The sequence below is a fragment of the Anomaloglossus baeobatrachus genome, chromosome 7, assembly GCF_048569485.1.
Source record: "Anomaloglossus baeobatrachus isolate aAnoBae1 chromosome 7, aAnoBae1.hap1, whole genome shotgun sequence".
Taxonomy (NCBI): Eukaryota; Metazoa; Chordata; class Amphibia; order Anura; family Aromobatidae; genus Anomaloglossus; species Anomaloglossus baeobatrachus.
The window spans coordinates 42342255-42363089 of NC_134359.1; the positions used below are offsets into that span (position 1 = coordinate 42342255).

Consider the following 20835-nt stretch of genomic DNA (forward strand, 5'->3'; position numbering starts at 1 on the left):
AACACCGCCCATAGCTTAGTGAGTCAGGAAGACTGCAGCCGGCCGCAGGGATGTAACGTGTGCGGAACTTGACGTGACGTCACCGGAGCGGTGTAGCTGCTAGAGATGGGGAGACAGAAGGCACAATAGGGTCTTACCCGGTATATCGTTAGGAATGAAAGCAGAGAGGTACACTCACCTAATCGGGTTGTACAAGTCACAACTCCTTGAAGCGCATGTGAGTGTCCGCGTGGTTCAAGCAGCGGCCCTGTAAATGACGTGGTAAATGTAGATCACAGAGGAAAAACTGGTATATGCCGCGCTAAAAAACCACTGGTGCCAAAATGATGAAGAATTTCCTTGTGTGAAACACCACCCACAGCTCAGTGAGTCAGGAAGACTGCAGCCGGCCGCAGGGATGTGACGTGTGCGGAACTTGACGTGACGTCACCGGAGCGGGGCACAGCACTCTGCAATAGCGTCTCTCAAGGCACTATTGCCAACACAAGGCATTTGAGAGAAATATGGTTTCTCAATATAATATCGAACTAGACAATAAAAAATATGGGTGAACCACCCTTTTAAGCATTTACTTAAAGCAAAGATGGGCAGAAGTTGTAAACCGTCCAGGCCAAAAACTACTACTCTAGCAGGATACGGCTAAGCCCCCACTAGTTGGAGGTATCACAGGTGCAGGAGGAGCAAATCACACACACACTTCCAAAACATGGAGGGGGCGATTGCTAGATGATAAAACTGCACACTGATGGCTTGCATAGAGCTCTGTTCACACATGCAGATGCACAGTCACAAGCCCGCAGCCTATTAGATGACGCCCATACTATTAGATCAGGCGGGCTGCCAAGCCGTACTTGCCAGGTATCGGCAAAAGCGCATGTGACCTATCCTAATAGGACAGGAGCGACACATCTGCCATCAGACCTGGAATGCTGGTGATGGCTGCAGCATCAATTGTGCTGCCCAATAGTCTGAGGATCTGAATAAACCCACATCAAAGGCAGAGACACTACCTTTGATGTACATGTAAGTCAAAGCTACTGAAATAGTTAAAGTGAAATTGTCAACAGGTTTTTGCTATGTAATCAGAGAGCATAATGTATTATCAGATTATCTATGTCACAGTACAGGACTGCTAACTGTAGTTTGGGATAGGATCCCTGTTTTCTCTGTTGTAGATGTAGCAGTGCTCAGAATGCACAGCTGTGTATAACCCCACCCACACTCTTGATTGGCAGCTTCCTGTGTACACTGGGAAATGATAGGCTGGTGGGGGTGGGGTTACACAAATTAACCTGACTTGCTTGCTCATGAGACCAAGTACTCTAGTGATAATCTCCTGCTGATAAAACACTGATTGTGTTGAATTTACAGGACATAGTCTGATAAGTGAAATATCCCCGGAATCAGGGTCTCTGTCCTTACATCATGTTGTACAGTAAAAACCTGTTGACAGATTCCCTTTAAGCACTTCACTTCCTTAGGCGTACATGTACGTCAAAGGTAGTGTCTCCGCCTTTGATGCGGGCTCGCACGCTGAGCCTGCATATTTCCCTGCACATTATGGCTGATTGATTCAGCTGTCATGTGTCTCTTGACAGTCGTGGGTGGATCAGAGCTCTGTCGGCAGCAGTTAACCTGTTAAATCCCACTCTCAATCTTTGACAGTGGGATCGAACACGTATCGACAGGGAGTTAGTCAATCCCCAAAGCCATCGGCAGCCCTGTGTTATTGGAAAAAAAGTTTGTTTTTTTGTGCAAACTTTTTATATACTGTAATTTTTTTATTTATTTTTTTTTATTTTATGAGGATACCAGGAGTGGAAAAAAAAACCCTTTAGAATTGTGCAAAGTCTTACGCTTTGTTGCCTAAGAGTGATGCGATCCAAAATAGTTTACCAGTCCCCTCCAACCATTTCGGGTGCCCGTCACCTCCTATATGGCCTGGTGCCAGGGTGCTCGAGTCTAGGTATGGCTGCGGCATCTTCTGCATAAATACCTTTTATAAATGAAGTCTATTCCGGATATAACAGGGGGGATTATATATGTCAGTGAAATATGCTTTCAAGTTTTATCCTGTATAGGAAGGAAGAACATCCCCCTGCAGTGGTGAAGGAGACAGGTTCCTCGTGTGAAGGTCTTTATATTTATGTGATTGGGTTGTAGCCAACTATGTTCTGAAATACCCAGGATTAAAAGGAATCGGAGACGGTAGCCAGTGATTTGCTTTTTTGGGTCTGGACCTTCTAACAGGCGCTAACCCTCGCACACCCTTACTTACCCAATATGTTATATTTGAATATGATTGATACTAATTCACCATTTGGCGTTTAAGGCTATGTGCGCACAGCGTTTTTGATGCTGCGTTTTTGTGCATTGTTGGCCGCAAAAACGCACCAATAAAAAAAAGCATGCGTTTTTAACGCGTTTCGGTGCGTTTTTGGCTCAGTTTTGCCACTTCGTTTTTCCATTGCATTGCATAGGTGAAAAATGCAGTAAAATGCAGGAAAGAATTGACATGACCATTTTTTTTATTTATTTTTTTTTAAGCTCAAAAACGCAGCTAAAAAAAAAAAAAAGTGTGCGGACAGCAAAAATGAAAAATTCTAGATTTTGCTGGGGAAGCAAAGTCATGGAGTTTTGAGCCCAAAAACGCGCAAAAACGCTCAGTGCGCACATAGCCTATGGCTGCAGAATAGGATCTGTCATGATGGTTTAGAAATCTTTATATCTGTCTTTTACTGGGCTCTTCTCATGTGATTTTTGGCCACAGACCAAATCAACGGAGAACTGAACTTTCATGCGATCATCAGCCAGCCCAGAGAAGTGAGTGCAGCAAAAGACTAATTTAACAGGAGCTCACTGATTGATTCTCGGTTAACTCAGCTAGTAGTAGACAACATAACAGACTTTAGAAGGCAAACGTTGCAAAATTTTTAGTAACCCTCAATTGGAGAAATTATTTTTATGCAAAAATACATGCATTTAAGGCAATAAAATGTCCCTGAAGTTGTCCATATCCTTAGAGGATGTCCGCTATTTGGATAGCATCTACTCTTTCCCCTTGGCACGCGAGCCCTAAAACCAATCAGGTCCCTGCCGTCGGACATCTGAGCAGGATGTGAGCGCAGCGCTGACTTCCTGCTCAAATGTCCAAAGGCGGGGTGAAGGAAGCCACCGCTGATTGGTCACGAGTTTTGCATGTCCTAGTGTCACATGGGCCCCGGGAACTCTGCTTTAGACATTGCTGGAACCACGGCCACAGCGGAGGGGAGTATAGGATTATTTATTTTTACTGGGGCGAATAAGGGGAATGAGTCGGGGTTGTCAAAGTGGTGGACAAACCCTTTAAAATCCAACCTGTCCCAAAAGATTTCCACTGGAGAGCAGAAGTGTCAAAAGATTGAGGTCTACATCATTGGTCTTCAAGCTCTTGGGAAAACTACAATCTCCAAGTCCAGAAAGTTGTAGTTGCACAAAGGCTGGAAAGGAACAAGTCGACACTTTTTGTAAACTTTTTCGATTTTGCCAAAATGTATCTTTCGTTTAGTTTTGACACTGTGATGGATTGTAGCTGGGCTCCGGTATATCTGGTATCAAACCCTCAGGAAGAGAAGAAGAGAACATATCCTTCCAAAGTTGGATTTTCATTCACTTATTCATGTACCAAGAAGGGGGAAAAAAAAGGCTCAGACGTCAAAAAGTATCAATTAGAAATGTTTCTTTGTGTCCCTCTGTTTTCTAGGTCAGTCGATCCTGTTCTGAAATGAAAGAGCGAGGTTTGCAAATCTGCCCACGAATAAATAATCTGAAGTCAGACACATTAACGAGGCGATTGTCTTTGGCCAACACTTTGTGTCATTCATCTCATTGCACAATGACACCATAAAATTCTGCGCTCGTACTTGGCACCGCTAAACCCCGATTGTAACGCGGCCAAATGTTAGCTAAATGGCTTCTTATTGCATTGTAATAATTTGTATCGGAGCCGCGTAAAGCAAATGTTTTGGCCTCAATCAATGAAGGAGGTTATTGAAAAAAAAAAAAAGTCTTCAGCTGTAAAGTCTCCAAGATCTGTATTGAAAGGGAAAGAAGATCTCAAATAAGCAGAGTATTCTGAGAAGGATTAAATTTGTTGTTTTTCTCCACAAAAGGCAGAAAAACTGTATTATACCCTAAATACACAAAGCAATTTATGGTGAATAAACCCTTTTTTGTCAGTGAAATGTCTGCCTTAATTGTAGGGTTTAAAAGGATTTTGTCATCCCTAAAATGATAATTAAACTACTGTACATTTTTGTAAGGGACTTGGCCCCTATAAAATCTGAACCTGTAGTTTTAGATTTGAGTGGTTTATCAGGAAAAAGAAAACAAAAAAACTTTTGTGTGCAAATGATGTGGCTTTGGTGCACCCTTGGCGTGACCAACGGCTCATTTTGATGTTTTGCACTCTTAATTTGCGTACTTTGTCATCTTGATTGGAAGCACTCAAACGAGTGCAGCCTGGACATAGAGGCTTTTCACCACTCACAGTCTCATGTCTACATAAGCATCAAGCAGTGGCCACAGGTAGGAGTCAGCAATGCAAACGCATGCTGATACTATTAGAGTGGCGTTCAGTTGGGTTCCTGCAGTGTCAGCGTGCACTCTTACCTCATGGCTCTGGTTGTCGCTCAGTACTGTACTGTTGACATGAGCCACTGATGAGCGCGCACACTGACACCACAGTTGGGCTTCTGCAGTGTCAGTGTGCACTCTCATCACGGACTCCTGTCTGCGGCAGTCACTCGGTTCTGTATTGTAGACAGGAGCCAGGGATGAGAGCGCATACTGACACTAAGCACAACTGGGCTTCTACAGTGTCAGTGTGCACGCTCATCGCTGGCTCCTGTTTATGGCCGTCACTCGGCACTGTACTGTAGAGAGTGTGTGTGTGTGTGTGTGTGTGTGTGTGTGTGTGTGTGTGTGTGTGTGTGTGTGTGTGTGTGTGTGTGTGTGTGTGTGTGTGTGTGTGTGTGTGTGTGTGTGTGTGCGCGTGCGTGTACTCTCTCATCGCTCCTAAGCATGGCTGAGCTTCTGCATTGTCAGTGTGCACTCTCATCGCTGGCTCCTGTCTGCGGCCGTCACTCGGCACTGTACTGCAGAGTGTGTGTGCTCTCTCATCGCTCCTAAGCATGGCTGAGCTTCTGCATTGTCAGTGTGCACTCTCATCGCTGGCTCCTGTCTGCGGCCGTCACTCGGCACTGTACTGCAGAGTGTGTGTGCTCTCTCATCGCTCCTAAGCATGGCTGAGCTTCTGCATTGTCAGTGTGCACTCTCATCACTGGCTCCTGTCTGCGGCCATCACTCAGTACTGTACTGCAGAGAGTGTGTGTGCACTCTCATCGCTGGCTCCTGTCTGCAGCCATCACTCAGCACTGTACTGCAGACAGTGTCAGTGTGTGCTCTCTCATCGCTCCTAAGCATGGCTGAGCTTCTGCAGTGTCTGTGTACACTCTCATCGCTGGCTCCTGTCTGCGGCCATCACTCAGTACTGTACTGCAGAGAGTGTGTGTGTGCTCTCATCGCTCCTAAGCATGGCTGAGCTTCTGCAGTGTCTGTGTACACTCTCCTCATTGGCTCCTGTCTGCGGCCATCACTCAGTACTGTACTGCAGACAGTGTCAGTGTGTGCTCTCTCATCGCTCCTAAGCATGGCTGAGCTTCTGCATTGTCAGTGTGCACTCTCATCGCTGGCTCCTGTCTGCGGCCATCACTCAGTACTGTACTGCAGAGAGTGTGTGTGCACTCTCATCGCTGGCTCCTGTCTGCGGCCATCACTCAGTACTGTACTGCAGAGTGTGTGTGCTCTCTCATCGCTCCTAAGCATGGCTGAGCTTCTGCATTGTCAGTGTGCACTCTCATCGCTGGCTCCTGTCTGCGGCCGTCACTCGGCACTGTACTGCAGAGTGTGTGTGCTCTCTCATCGCTCCTAAGCATGGCTGAGCTTCTGCATTGTCAGTGTGCACTCTCATCGCTGGCTCCTGTCTGCGGCCGTCACTCGGCACTGTACTGCAGAGTGTGTGTGCTCTCTCATCGCTCCTAAGCATGGCTGAGCTTCTGCAGTGTCAGTGTGCACTCTCATCGCTGGCTCCTGTCTGCGGCCGTCACTCAGTACTGTACTGCAGAGAGTGTGTGTGTGCTCTCATCGCTCCTAAGCATGGCTGAGCTTCTGCAGTGTCTGTGTACACTCTCTTCATTGGCTCCTGTCTGCGGCCATCACTCAGTACTGTACTGCAGAGAGTGTGTGTGTGCTCTCATCGCTCCTAAGCATGTCTGAGCTTCTGCATTGTCAGTGTGCACTCTCATCGCTGGCTCCTGTCTGCGGCCATCACTCAGTACTGTACTGCAGAGTGTGTGTGCTCTCTCATCGCTCCTAAGCATGGCTGAGCTTCTGCATTGTCAGTGTGCACTCTCATCGCTGGCTCCTGTCTGCGGCCATCACTCGGCACTGTACTGCAGATAGTGTCAGTGTGTGCTCTCATCGCTGGCTCCTGTCTGCGGCCATCACTCAGTACTGTACTGCAGATAGTGTCAATGTGTGCTCTCTCATCGCTCCTAAGCATGGCTGAGTTTCTGCATTGTCAGTGTGCACTCTCTTCATTGGCTCCTGTCTGCGGCCATCACTCAGTACTGTACTGCAGAGAGTGTGTGTGTGCTCTCATCGCTCCTAAGCATGGATGGGCTTTTGCAATGTATGTGAAGCAGTTGACTGAATTCAAGCAGCGTTCACTTGAGAGCTGTCAGCCAGGATACAAGAAACTACTAAGTTTGCAAAATAAGGGTACGTCACCTATAAGTTGATATACATTGTTTAATTAGCATCTGGGGGCAATAGATTCCTTTAAAGAGGATCTGTGCACTCTCCTGACATGCAATCTCATTATATAACTTTTTTTTTCCTTTAAAGCTCTCCTTTTGTTTTAACACGCAAAATCGTATAACTAGTTGGACAGGTTTCACACGAGTCACTTTCCCTTACAAGATCAGCACACTCCTCTGCTGCTGCCATCATGATCTGATTGGCTATAGGGTCTTCTATGCACGTCCATTGCTGCTGCCACATGTAGAACTGTTGCATATATAATCATGGGATCAGGAATATGACAGGTCACTGCCTGTTTCAAATTCAATGCGCTCCTCTCCTGCTGCTATCTTTTTTTGTGATCATCTTGGCCACAGAGCGTTCTTTGTTCCTTCATTTCATTGCACTGCACTGTTCACCATTTCCTAAGCCCTATCCAGGCTAATAAAATTATATAAAAATGAACAGGTGACTATTTACGTCAAAATCAGCACACTCCTCTTCTACTGCTATGATTTTTTTTTTCATAAGTAGTGTGGCCACAAAGTGTTGTTTCCATGCCCTTTCACGTCCTAGCACTATACTTGTCATGTGTCCTGTAGCCCTGTTTTAATAATCTTATAAGAAAGGACAGGTCACTGCCTGCGCCAAAGTCAGCACAGTCGTCTTCTACTGCTATGATTTTTTTTCTTTAATCGGTGTAGCTACAGAGTGTTGTTTCCATGTTCCTTCACTTCCTATCACTATTCCTTTCTCTTTGTCCTTTAGCCCTGTCTTAAGAATCTTATAAGGACAGGTCACTGCCTGCGCCAAAGTCAGCACAGTCGTCTTCTACTGCTATGATTTTTTTTCTCATAATAGGTGTAGCTACAGAGTGTAGTTTTTGTTCCTTCACTTCCTAGCACTATACCTGTCATTTGTCCTGTAGCCCTGTCTTAAGAATCTTATAAGGACAGGTCACTGCCTGCGCCAAAGTCAGCACAGTCTTTTGCCGTTACTTCTAATTTGCTACAAGATCAAGTCCTACATTAAAATGTAGGATATCCTTATGTTATTGACCATCCAAAACCAAGAATCCATCCATGGCAAAATGTTTGTTGCTGGTCCATAACGGATGGGAAGGCTGTACTGTGTCTATAGGGCTAGTTGCCTCCCGCCATTTACGTAGATTGATGCATCACATTAAGTCCGGACACATCCACATCTGCTTTATGAGTAAATTACAGACTTCAGAAAACATGTTTAATTCATTCCCACTTGTAATCTGCTTAAGTAGAACAAATTATGCCTTTTTATTTAGCACAAGGGCATTGCTGAATTAAATATTTCATCGAGCCAGACACATTTTCACGTCTACGCTTTATTGAAACTGGCTTCCCATGAGGACCATATACGAACCGCGCAGAGGAAAAGCCCAAGAATTGTAGCCTCGGGGGCTCCAGGAATCATGGGCCGTCTGCAATATCCAGTGCAATATATGTGTATACAGGCTTGTAATATAAGATGTGGTTTTATGACTACTTAGAATATCCTCTTTGTGTGGTTCAGCTCTTACAGCCGCTGCCGGACGGGGGAAGCTGGAGGTCTGCGAGCTGCTTCTTGACCATGGAGCCATATTGTCCCGGCTAAACAGACGTGGCATCACTCCGCTGTTCTGCGCTGTACGGCAAGGTCACTGGCAGGTAAAGTCCGGAAAACCACTGCATATCTTGTGTGTTCGTCTGCATTAGAAGCTTGGGTACGCTGGATATTAAAGGGGTCTTCTAGTGGCGTCCCATAGCAAAGCTCAAAATGGCTCTCCATTATGGTGCCCCCAGATCAGAAACGCCTGGGCCTTGATGCATCATTTGCAATTTCTCATTTTCTTGTCTTGTGAAATCTACTGATATATTTTGCTCCAAATTTTTCAAAATAAGGCACGCGGTTCATGAATTTGGCGCAAAATGAAAGATGTTCTTTGTGTCTTTAACTGTTTGTTTGTGACTTTTCAGCATCAAAAGTCGAAAAAGCTATAAAAAGTCACTTGTTTGTTTAAAAAAGTGTCAAACTGAAAAACTTGCTCCAGGCAGGGACTGGAGGGAGATGCGCCCAAAAATTACCGTATTTTTCATTTTATACGACACACCCCAAATTTAGAGGACGAATATAGGAAAAAATATTTTTTGTTTATATTGGGGTCTGTCTTATAACCCTAGTGCGCCTTATAATATCTCTAAGGGGGAGCGGCTCAGGAGGGTCACAGGAGGCAGGGTCAGTGAAGGTGTGGGCTTGGAGGAGGGGGTGTCGCGGCTCAGGAGGGTCGGCCTGGACTGCAGGCTCTGGGGTGTCTCAGCAGCAGGCACCATTGATCTACTAGAAAGCTGAGCGCTCCATTGAATTGCCCGCGGTTGACTAGATTGACTTAAAGAAAATGGCCGCAGAGGCGGTGCGTGCGCAGATAGAACTCTGCGACCATTTATTTCCAAGTCCATCGCATCAATCTGCGCATGCGCCGCCTCCGTGGTCATTTTCTTGAAGTCCATCGCGTCAATTTGCACACGGGCTGCCTCCGTGGCCATTTTCTTGAAGCCAATCGCGTCAATTTGCACACGGGCTGCCTCCGTGGCCATTTTCTTGAAGTCCATAGCGTCAACCGCAGGCGATTCAATGGAGCCCTAAGCTCTGTGTCAGATCGGCGCCCACCACATTGCACCCTCCTGAGCCGCTCCACTGCAGTGACACCCCCCCTTCAAGCCCTCAGTCGCCGACCCTGCCTCCTGTGATCCCGCTCCAACACCGACGCCACTCCGGTAAGCCATATCCGGATTAGAAGACGCACCAACAAGAGGTGGTTCTCGGCGGTCACATCCTGCAGCCAGAAATTACTGATGTGACCTGGGTCCTGCGAATTGATTAACACCAACTTTAGTTTTGATCCTTGGGCAAATTTTCATCCTATTGTTTCCTAACAATGCTGAGCTGAGTTTCATCACTTAGGCAAGTTTCCCACATCCGGCTTTTCGCTGGATTGCCGGATTCGGCGCACGCCAGTACAGAGTATACAGTACAACTTCCAGGTCACATGCTCCGGTCACATGACAGCATGTGACCGGAGCTTGTCGCGCTGCCATTGTACTGTATACACTATACTGGAGTGCGCCGAATCCGGCAATCCAGCGAAAAGCCGCCGGATGTTTGAAACTAGCCTTAAAGGGAATCTCACCAGGTTTTTGCTCCCCCCATCTGAGAGCAGCATAATGTAGAGACGAAGACTATGATTCCAGCAATGTGTCACTTACTGAGCGGTTTGCTGTCATAAAATCACAGGGTTTTTTTCTGCTGCAGTTATACAGAGCTCATAAATATGCCGGACTACCTGTCAGCAAACCAAGTAGTCCTGTAATGATAATAAAAAAAAAAAAAAAATAATAATAGTTTTATTCATTTATATTCATGTATATAGCGCTATTAATTCCACAGCGCTTTACATACATTGGCAACACTGTCCCCGTTGGGGCTCACAATCTAAAGTCCCTATCTGTATGTCTTTGGAGTGTGGGAGGAAACCGGAGTGCCCGGAGGAAGCCCACGCAAACACGGGGAGAACATACAAACTCCTTGCAGATGGTGTCCATGGTGGGATTTGAACCCAGGACCCCAGTGCTGCAAGGCTGCAGTGCTAACCACTGAGCCACCATGCTGCCTATGATGCTCACTGCTATTAACCCTAAAACGCACAACCATAGAAACCTAACATAGAAAACAAGTGACCTAGCAGGCCTGCAAAGCCCCAGGTATGCGTTCTAGGGTTAAACAGTGATTTTATCAAAGATACACTAAGCAGCCCAGTAAGTGACACATCACTGGAATCAGGGTCTCTGCCCCTACATTATGCTGCTCTCAGATTAGGTGGCAAAAACCTGGTGACAGATTCCTTTAATAAAAAAGGATATGGGGCCAAAAAAACTAGGCAGCCTGTCCTCTCCCAGCCTCCATTGTATGTACGCCACAATTACAGTATCCTCTATGGTTGTGGACCCGTCTCTGGAAGGATGATCACAGGGTATGAAGCCGTTATACATTTCTTGGAATTTCTCCATTTATGATCAGAAGATTGTATGAGAATTTCTATCCCCCGCTATTCACTTGACATAAAGAATAAATAGTGAGGACGATATAGAGGATTAAGATTATGATGATAGAAGGAAAATCTGAAACGCCAGCATTCTTGGGAGTGGAGGAATTTTATCTTTCCTTTTAGAGAATTTTGCAAGATCCAAAAGGAAACCTGACGACTACTTTTTACCACCAACAAAGAATGAGTCTAAATATCACGATCCTCCTTACTCGAGGCATTTAGTGCTCCTATATACCATGTGCATTTTTTTTAGCTAAACTGTGAAACGCGCGTTGTACAGTCTGACATTGGGGAGCAGAAGATAAAACACGCTTCATATTCACTGATTGACATGAGGATTTAGCCGCCACCGCTGCCGTTTTGGTTAAGTCCATTGATGTCCGCATCCGGTGCAGTCTCATAATAATTTGCTTTGACCTCCATTTTTCTCGTATGAGTTTTATCTGTATTTTTCAATATTAAACCTTGTACCTGCCGGAGTCTGTTCACATGCCCGTATAGTTTTACCGGTCGGCACAAAATCATGAAGACATCCAAGTCACGGATCAAACTAGTCACTGCATGTCCATTGGTTCAGGGGAACAAAAAAATTGTTCTTTGCAGATTGTGTAAAACTCGAAGTCTCCATAACTTTTTACTTTTCAAATCGTAAAAACCTCTGAAAGTAATGAAAAGAACCTAATAAAATAGTTTAAGAAAATCAGATCCAAAATACTAAGGAAACATGTGCCAATGGAGAAAAGTCACTGATGTCTGAATGAGGACTTATCCTGCCGCTTGCGCAGTTTGGCCCCAAAGCCAGAAAAATGTAAAGGACTCTTATGTTCCGGCGCGGGGTCACGCCTTGACGGAGATCAGAAGATGTGGCATACAACATGTGATTAGCATAAAAGGCGAGAAATAGATTGCACAAGTACAAAGGACAAAAGTTATATATTTATTTAACAGAATATCTAGTGCTGAAAGGTAACTGCGGATTGGGTTTCCTTTTAAAATATCAAATTTATAGGCTCAATATAAAAGTAATTCTCGCTTCACATCAGCGGTATTTTCCCGGAACAAATGCGTTTCAGCTCCATTCATTTAGAATGGTATAGCGGCAAGATGCGGTCACATGCGGTCACGTGCAACGCACGTGAGCGCATCTTGCCACGATACCATTGTGAATGAATGGAGCTGAAACGCATTTGTGCCGGATTCGACTTTCCAGCAAAATACTGATGATTTGAGAGCGGTCTAAGGGGTACTTTGCACGCTGCGATATCACTAGCCGATGCTTGCCATGCCGAGCGCGATAGTCCCCACCCCCGCCGTACATGCGATATCTTGTGATAGCTGCCGTAGCGAACATTATCGCTACGGCAGCTTCACATGCACTTACCTGCCCTGCGACGTTGCTCTGGCCGGCGACCTGCGTCCTTCCTAAGGGGGCGGTTCATGCTGCGTCACAGCGACGTCACACGGCAGGCGACCAATAGAAGCGGAGGGGCGGAGATGAGCGGGACTTAAACATCCCGCCCACCTCCTTCCTTCCGCATAGCCGGTGGAGGCAGGTAAGGAGATGTTCCTCGCTCCTGTGGCTTCATACACAGCGATGTGTGCTGCCGCAGGAACGAGGAACAACATCGTACCTGTCACTGCAGCCAAATTATGAAAATGACCGACACTACACAGATCACCGATTTACGACGCTTTTGCGATCGTTTATTGCTGCTTCTAGGCTTTACACGTTGCGACTGGGGCAGAAAATGGCTAGAAGGTTGGAGGAGTGTTTAAACTAGGAATGGGGGGCGAGGGTATTCACTTTATAGAAGGGGAATGTAGTGCAGATAGTGACCAGGGCACAAGTAATGAAATTGGGGGTGGTACGGGGGGAAGGGTTAGGACAGTTAATACAGTAAGCAGGAATACAGGTACAGAGTCATACGTAACGTGCATGTACACTAATGCCCGAAGCCTCACAAATAAGGTGGAGGAATTAGAATTAATATTGTTGGAAGAAAATTATGATATAGTGGGGATATCAGAGACATGGCTGGATGAGAGCTATGACTGGGCTGTTAATTTACAGGGTTATAGCCTATTCAGGAATGACCGTACAAATAAGCGAGGGGGAGGTGTGTGTCTATATGTAAAATCATCCTTAAAACCCATCCTGCGTGACAACATATGTGAGGGTACTGAGAATGTAGAGTCCCTATGGGTGGAGATAAGGGGGGGGAGAATGAATAATAAAATACTGATAGGGGTGTGTTATAAGACGCCGAATATTATGGAAGAGGTAGAGAATCTCCTCATAAAGCAAATTGATAAAGCAGCGAGTCTCGGAGAGGTAATTATTATGGGGGACTTTAACTATCCTGATATAAATTGGGGAACAGAAACTTGCAGTTCCAGCAAAGGAAATAGATTTTTGATAACAATGAAAGATAATTACCTTTCACAAATGGTACAGGACCCCACAAGAGGGGGAGCACTACTAGACCTTGTACTAACCAATAGGCCAGACCGCATATCAAATATACAAGTTGGGGGTTACTTGGGGAATAGTGATCACAAAATAATAAGTTTTCATGTATTCTTTAGTAAGATGTCTAGTAGAGGGGCTACAAGGACACTAAACTTCAGGAAAGCAAATTTTAAACGGTTGAGAGATGATCTTAGTGCAATAAACTGGGATGATGTACTAAGTAATAAAAGTACACAAAGCAAATGGGAGACTTTTATGAGCATCCTGAATAGGGCTTGTGCAGAAAATATACCCTATGGGAACAAACATGCTAGAAATAGGAGGAAACCCCTATGGCTAAATAGAGCTGTAAGGGAAGCAATAAAAGAAAAACAGAAAGCCTTAAAAGAATTAAAGAGGGTAGGTAGTGATGAGGCATTATATAATTATAGAAAATTAAATAAAATATGTAAAAAGCAAATTAAGTTAGCTAAGTTTGAGACAGAGAGACTCATTGCGAGAGAAAGTAAAAATAATCCTAAAATATTCTTTAACTACATAAACAGTAAAAAACTGAAAAGCGATAGTGTTGGCCCCCTTAAAAATAGTCTTGGTGAAATGGTGGAAGGGGATGAGGGTAAAGCCAACCTGCTGAATGACTTTTTTTCTACGGTTTTTATACAAGAAAATGCCATGGCAGATGACATGACCAGTGATACCATAAATTCACACTTGAATATTACCTGCTTAACCCAGCAGGAAGTACGCCGCCGCCTCGAAATCACTAAGGTTGACAAATCTCCGGGCCCGGATGGCATACACCCCAGAGTACTACAGGAATTGAGTTCTGTGATAGATAGACCATTATTTTTAATCTTCTCAGATTCCTTAATAACAGGGTCGGTACCGCAGGACTGGCGCATAGCAAATGTGGTGCCAATATTCAAAAAGGGGACAAAAACTGAGCCGGGAAATTATAGGCCAGTAAGTTTAACCTCTACGGTTGGTAAAATCCTTGAGGGTTTCTTGAGAGATGCTATATTGGAGTATCTCAAGAAAAATAACCTTATGACAGAGTATCAACATGGGTTTATGAGGGATCGATCCTGTCAAACTAATTTGATCAGCTTCTATGAAGAGGTAAGTTCAAGTCTGGACCAGGGAAATGCAGTGGATGTTGTGTATATGGACTTTTCAAAAGCTTTTGATACGGTGCCACACAAAAGGTTGGTACATAAAATGAGAATAATGGGGATAGGGGAAAATATGTGTAACTGGGTTAAAAACTGGCTAAGTGATAGGAAACAAAGGGTGGTTATTAATGGTACGTACTCGGACTGGGTCTCAGTTCATAGTGGGGTACCACAGGGGTCAGTATTGGGCCCACTTCTTTTCAACATATTTATAAATGACCTTGTTGGGGGCATGCGGAGTAGAATTTCAATATTTGCAGATGATACTAAACTCTGCAGGGTAATCAATACAGAGGAGGATAATTTTATATTACAGGGAGATTTATGTAAATTGGAGGATTGGGCTGAGAAGTGGCAATTGAAGTTTAATGTAGATAAATGTAAGGTCATGCACTTGGGTAGAGGAAATAACATTTATGATTATGTACTTAATCGTAGAACACTGGGTAAAACAGACACAGAAAAAGACTTGGGTGTATTGGTGGATGGTAAACTTCACTTTAGTGGACAGTGTCAGGCAGCTGCTGCCAGGGCTAATAAAATAATGGGATGTATTAAAAGAGGTATAAGTGTTCATGAAAAAAATATACTTCTACCTCTGTACAAGTCACTAGTGCGACCGCACGTAGAATACTGTGTACAATTCTGGTCACCGATATATAAGAAGGACATAGCTGAACTGGAGAGGGTGCAGAGAAGAGCCACCAAGATTATTAGAGGAATGGGTGGGCTGCAATACCAAGACAGGTTATTAAACTTGGGGTTATTTAGTTTGGAAAAACGAAGGCTTAGGGGGGATCTAATCACAATGTATAAATATATGAGGGGACAGTACAGAGACCTTTCCAAAGATCTTTTTACACCAAGGCCTGCGACTGGAACACGGGGGCATCCACTACGTCTTGAGGAAAGAAGGTTTAATCATAATCACAGACGAGGATTCTTTACTGTACGAGCAGTGAGACTATGGAACTCTCTGCCACATGATGTTGTAATGAGTGATTCACTACTAACATTTAAGCAGAGCCTGGACGCCTTTCTTGAAAAATGTAATATTACCAGTTATGTATATTAGATTTTATGACAGGGTATTGATCCAGGGAACTAGTCTGATTGCCGGATGTGGAGTCAGGAAGGAAATTTTTTCCCCATTGGAACTTGTTTGCCACATTGGGGTTTTTTTGCCTTCCTCTGGATCAACATGTTAGCCTACAGGTTGAACTAGATGGACTTAGAGTCTCCCTTCAACCTTAAAAACTATGATACTATGACGTCGTTACTGGTGCCGGATGTGCGTCACTTTCGATTTTGACCCCGATGATATTGCAGTAGCGATGTCACAAGGAGCAAAGCACCCCTAAGTTCTTCATTACACCTGACCCAGTTCCACTTCTGGACTTTTGCGCCCCCGTCACTCCTGTAGCCAAACTAGAGACAGTAAGAAAGTCTGATGTGTTTATGTGCGGTAGCATAAAGCCGGACATACCTAATTTTTTTCTAGTGATGTTTCGACCAATGATTTGGTGACCGCCATCTCAGCCGACTCTCCCACACACTTGAGCGCTCGTGTGTCCAAGTGCTCTGAGAGCCACAGACTGACACATTGCCCATCAGCTTACCTCCAGGAAAACAATGCAAGTGGACATGTGCGATTGACAACTGTCACAACCATTGTTGGCAGGCGCCTCCAAACATATCGACGGGTTTGGTCAACATTAGACTGTTGGGAAATGTGGTTAATTCCCTTCTATTTACTTAGTGACTTAAGGGTTTAACCTCCCATCTTTGTTGTGCCTGTGCAGTGATGGCAGAATCTGACGCAGGCACATAATTAGATTCTTTGAATTGGCGCCTGCAGAGATGTGATGGACAAAATGTAAAAATAAACCCTGACCAGTTCCACTGCTGGACTTGTGCACCTCCTCATCACTTTGTACAGAAAAACTGGGATTCTGCACTTAAAAATCCAATTGGGTAACTTGCATGCTTTTTTTTTTTTTTTAATTAACAAGCTCCCATAGAATCCTACAGAGAACTCACTAAAAAAATGTAACATTGCTTTTAAATACACAGTGGCCATTAGTTTTCATTAAATCACATCTGCTTTACTTGAACTGTATACAGCACACAGAGTATTTGGTGCAGAAATTTCTGCACCAAATCTTCGACTCGTGGAAGAAAACACATGGTGTTTTTTTTTACGTGGTTTTGACTCGTTTTCGGTGCTTTTTGATGCGGGGGTTTTTGTTTTTCTTTGCATGTGTTTTTCATGCATTTAGGGTGGCAATACAATGTAAAAATGCTGAAAGAATTGAACATGCTGCAGATTATTTTCTGCACCAAATCTGCATCTTGTGTAAAAAAATAAAAGCTTTTTTAATTATTTTTTACATGGTTTCGACTCGTTTTCGGCGCTTTTTGATGCAGGGGTTTTTTTTTTTTGCATGTGTTTTTCATGCATTTGGGGTGGAAAAACGATGCAAAAATGCAGAAAGAATTTACTTGCTGCAGATTTTCTGCACCAAATCTGCAAGGGAAAAAGTAAGCAACGTGTGCTCAATACTTCAGAATTCTCATTGACTTTGCTGTAATAAGGATATGCACCCACAACACATCAAACACCACATTAAAAAAAAACGCATTGAGTGCACCTAGCCATAATTGCAGCAGCTTTTCTGCACACAAAAAAGCAGAAAAACCTAGGATTTCCTCTGTGGGAACATAAAAAATTGCCCCCTCCCCCCAAAAAAGATAAACACGTCAGATTTTCTATCCATAGCTTTTATGTTGTAAAAGTCGTCATAAGCCGCTAAGTGTGAACATGCCCTATAAAGCCCGTGGATAGGTCAGCTGCATAGTGAGTAAAGGTTAGTCCCAGGAGACTTTCATGACGTATCTGCAGCGCGGCAGTAAATGTCTGTATTAGGACTCTTTAAATAAGGAATTGTATAGAATGGAACAATGCTGGAGAAAGTAACCTTGGTATTGGGCTCCTCCTAGATTTAATGTATTCCGGATCCCTGAATGCTCCACTAAAAAGTGGTCAAATAATATTTAGCACAAGAGGTCTCTGAAAAGACTGTTTTTGTCCCTGGAAGACACAGGCATAGAAATTCTAATGAGATAGTCTGGTCCTTTGTGTCCGTGCAGAGTCGCCTTTGCCTTTTTCCTTTTCTATTTATCCTCTTCTAGTGGAGACAGCTATTCACAACACTTCATACAGTCCCAGGACAATGCACAATGCCGCCATACAACGCCTCCTATATTATACGATGAGATTCTGATCGGGCTCCCAGCCAGGTCACCATAACCATTACCAGCGCTGCAAGGAGCAGCGTGTCATGTTTGGAGCATTTTGTTTCGGTTATATGTAAACTTTTAATTTCCTGCTTTTTATTATAACAATATTTTTACTTGGGAAGATAAATATAAAAAAAATGCGCAGAGGTCACGGAGATGAAATTAAGGAAAATATCCATATTTGGATGAAGCCTGATTCAGTAAACCACAGTTTTAGAAAAACTCTGCCTTATACTATGGAAATTGTGTTGCAGTTCAGCAATCTTTGTAAACTCGCTGCTTGCTGTCATTGAACGCAAACATTCTTGAATCCGTGCAGACAAGATTTTTAACGGCTCGGTACAGTTGTCTCCAGTTCAGCCAAACCTATCTTTGTGATACAGCTTGAACTGAACTTTGCTACAATGTATCCATATGGATAAAATGAATCTTTTTTTTTTTTTTCTTTGTTTGTTCTTTGTGTCTTTTGTTTTTCTTTCTCTTTTTCTTTCTGCCTTTCTTTTCTTCTGCCTTTCTTTTCTTCTGCCTTTCTTTTATTCTGCCTTTCTTTTATTCTGCCTTTCTTTTATTCTGCCTTTCTTTTATTCTGCCTTTCTTTTATTCTGCCTTTCTTTTATTCTGCCTTTCTTTTTCTGCCTTTTTTTCCTGCCTTTCTCTTTCGCTCTCTCTTTCTGCCGCTCTTCTCTCCTCTCTCGTCCCTCTCTTCTCGTCCCTCTCTTCTCGTCCCTCCCTTCTCGTCCCTCCCTTCTCGTCCCTCTCTTCTCGTCCCTCCCTTCTCGTCCCTCCCTTCTCGTCCCTCCCTTCTCGTCCCTCCCTTCTCGTCCCTCCCTTCTCGTCCCTCCCTTCTCGTCCCTCCCTTCTCGTCCCTCCCTTCTCGTCCCTCCCTTCTCGTCCCTCCCTTCTCGTCCCTCCCTTCTCCTCTCTCCCTTCTCCTCTCTCTCTCCCCTCCTCTCTCTCTCCCCTCCTCTCTCTCTCCCCTCCTCTCTCTCTCCCCTCCTCTCTCTCTCCCCTCCTCTCCTCTCTCCCCTCCCTCTCCTCTCTCCCCTCCCTCTCCTCTCTCCCCTCCCTCTCCTCTCTCCCCTCCCTCTCCTCTCTCCCCTCCCTCTCCTCTCTCCCCTCCCTCCCCTCCCTCCCCTCCCTCCCCTCCCTCCCCTTCCTCTCCTCCCTCCCCTCCCTCTCCTCTCCTCTCCTCTCCTCTCCTCTCCTCTTCTCTCCTCTTCTCTCCTCTTCTCTCCTCTTCTCTCCTCTTCTCTCCTCTTCTCTCCTCTTCTCTCCTCTTCTCTCCTCTTCTCTCCTCTTCTCTCCTCTTCTCTCCTCTTCTCTCCTCTTCTCTCCTCTTCTCTCCTCTTCTCTCCTCTTCTCTCCTCTTCTCTCCTCTTCTCTCCTCTTCTCTCCTCTTCTCTCCTCTTCTCTCCTCTTCTCTCCTCTTCTCTCCTCTTCTCTCCTCTTCTCTCCTCTTCTCTCCTCTTCTCTCCTCTTCTCTCCTCTTCTCTCCTCTTCTCTCCTCTTCTCTCCTCTTCTCTCCTCTTCTCTCCTCTTCTCTCCTCTTCTCTCCTCTTCTCTCCTCTTCTCTCCTCTTCTCTCCTCTTCTCTCCTCTTCTCTCCTCTTCTCTCCTCTTCTCTCCTCTTCTCTCCTCTTCTCTCCTCTTCTCTCCTCTTCTCTCCTCTTCTCTCCTCTTCTCTCCTCTTCTCTCCTCTTCTCTCCTCTTCTCTCCTCTTCTCTCCTCTTCTCTCCTCTTCTCTCCTCTTCTCTCCTCTTCTCTCCTCTCCCCTCTCCTCTCCCCTCTCCTCTCCCCTCTCCTCTCCCCTCTCCTCTCCCCTCTCCTCTCCCCTCTCCTCTCCCCTCTCCTCTCCCCTCTCCTCTCCCCTCTCCTCTCCCCTCTCCTCTCCCCTCTCCTCTCCCCTCTCCTCTCCCCTCTCCTCTCCCCTCTCCTCTCCCCTCTCCTCTCCCCTCTCCTCTCCCCTCTCCTCTCCCCTCTCCTCTCCCCTCTCCTCTCCCCTCTCCTCTCCCCTCTCCTCTCCCCTCTCCTCTCTCCTCTCCTCCTGCTCTCCTCTCCTCCTGCTCTCCTCTCCTCCTGCTCTCCTCTCCTCCTGCTCTCCCCTCTCCTCTCCTCTCCTCCTGCTCTCCCCTCTCCTCTCCTCTCCTCCTGCTCTCCCCTCTCCTCTCTCCTCTCCTCTCCCCTCTCCTCTCCCCTCTCCTCTCCTCTCCTCTCCTCCTGCTCTCCTCTCCTCCTGCTCTCCTCTCCTCCTGCTCTCCTCTCCTCCTGCTCTCCTCTCCTCCTGCTCTCCTCTCCTCCTGCTCTCCTCTCCTCCTGCTCTCCCCTCTCCTCTCCTCTCCTCCTGCTCTCCCCTCTCCTCTCCTCTCCTCCTGCTCTCCCCTCTCCTCTCTCCTCTCCCCTCTCCTCTCCCCTCTCCTCTCCCCTCTCCTCTCCCCTCTCCTCTCCTCTCCTCTCCTCCTGCTCTCCTCTCCTCCTGCTCTCCTCTCCTCCTGCTCTCCCCTCTCCTCTCCTCTCCTCCTGCTCTCCCCTCTCCTCTCCTCTCCTCCTGCTCTCCCCTCTCCTCTCCTCTCCTCTCCTCCTGCTCTCCTCTCCTCTCCTCCTGCTCTCCTCTCCTCTCCTCCTGCTCTCTTCTCTCCGCTGCGAATCATTTTGTACAAACCTATCACCCTCCTATCCTAAACACAGAGAAGAGCGGGAGAGCGGAGACCCAAGTCAAGTGTTTTGGAGAGCTTACAAAATGGACAATAGACATCAGGGGAAGGAAGGAAATTAGTGCAGGATAGAAGCTGTGCTGATAGGAGCAAGAGAAGACTGCAGCACCCTGGAGACACACAGACCTTACATCCAGCCTGTATTACTGGGAGAGACACTCCCACCAGAGAAGAACTTGAAACTTAGATTACACTGCAAAATACATATCGGGGGTCTGAAAATGAA

General features: G+C 45.6%; 1 protein-coding gene across 3 annotated transcripts in view; it reads left to right on the forward strand.

The window, feature by feature from the left end:
* TANC1 (tetratricopeptide repeat, ankyrin repeat and coiled-coil containing 1) overlaps positions 1-20835 on the forward strand; it is a 133348-nt gene that overhangs the window by 93494 nt on the left and 19019 nt on the right. For all 3 annotated transcript variants that reach the window (XM_075317251.1, XM_075317250.1, XM_075317253.1), the window contains one exon: positions 8389-8522. In XM_075317251.1, the coding sequence (XP_075173366.1) occupies positions 8389-8522 (134 nt within the window). The remainder of the gene's footprint in view (positions 1-8388; positions 8523-20835) is intronic.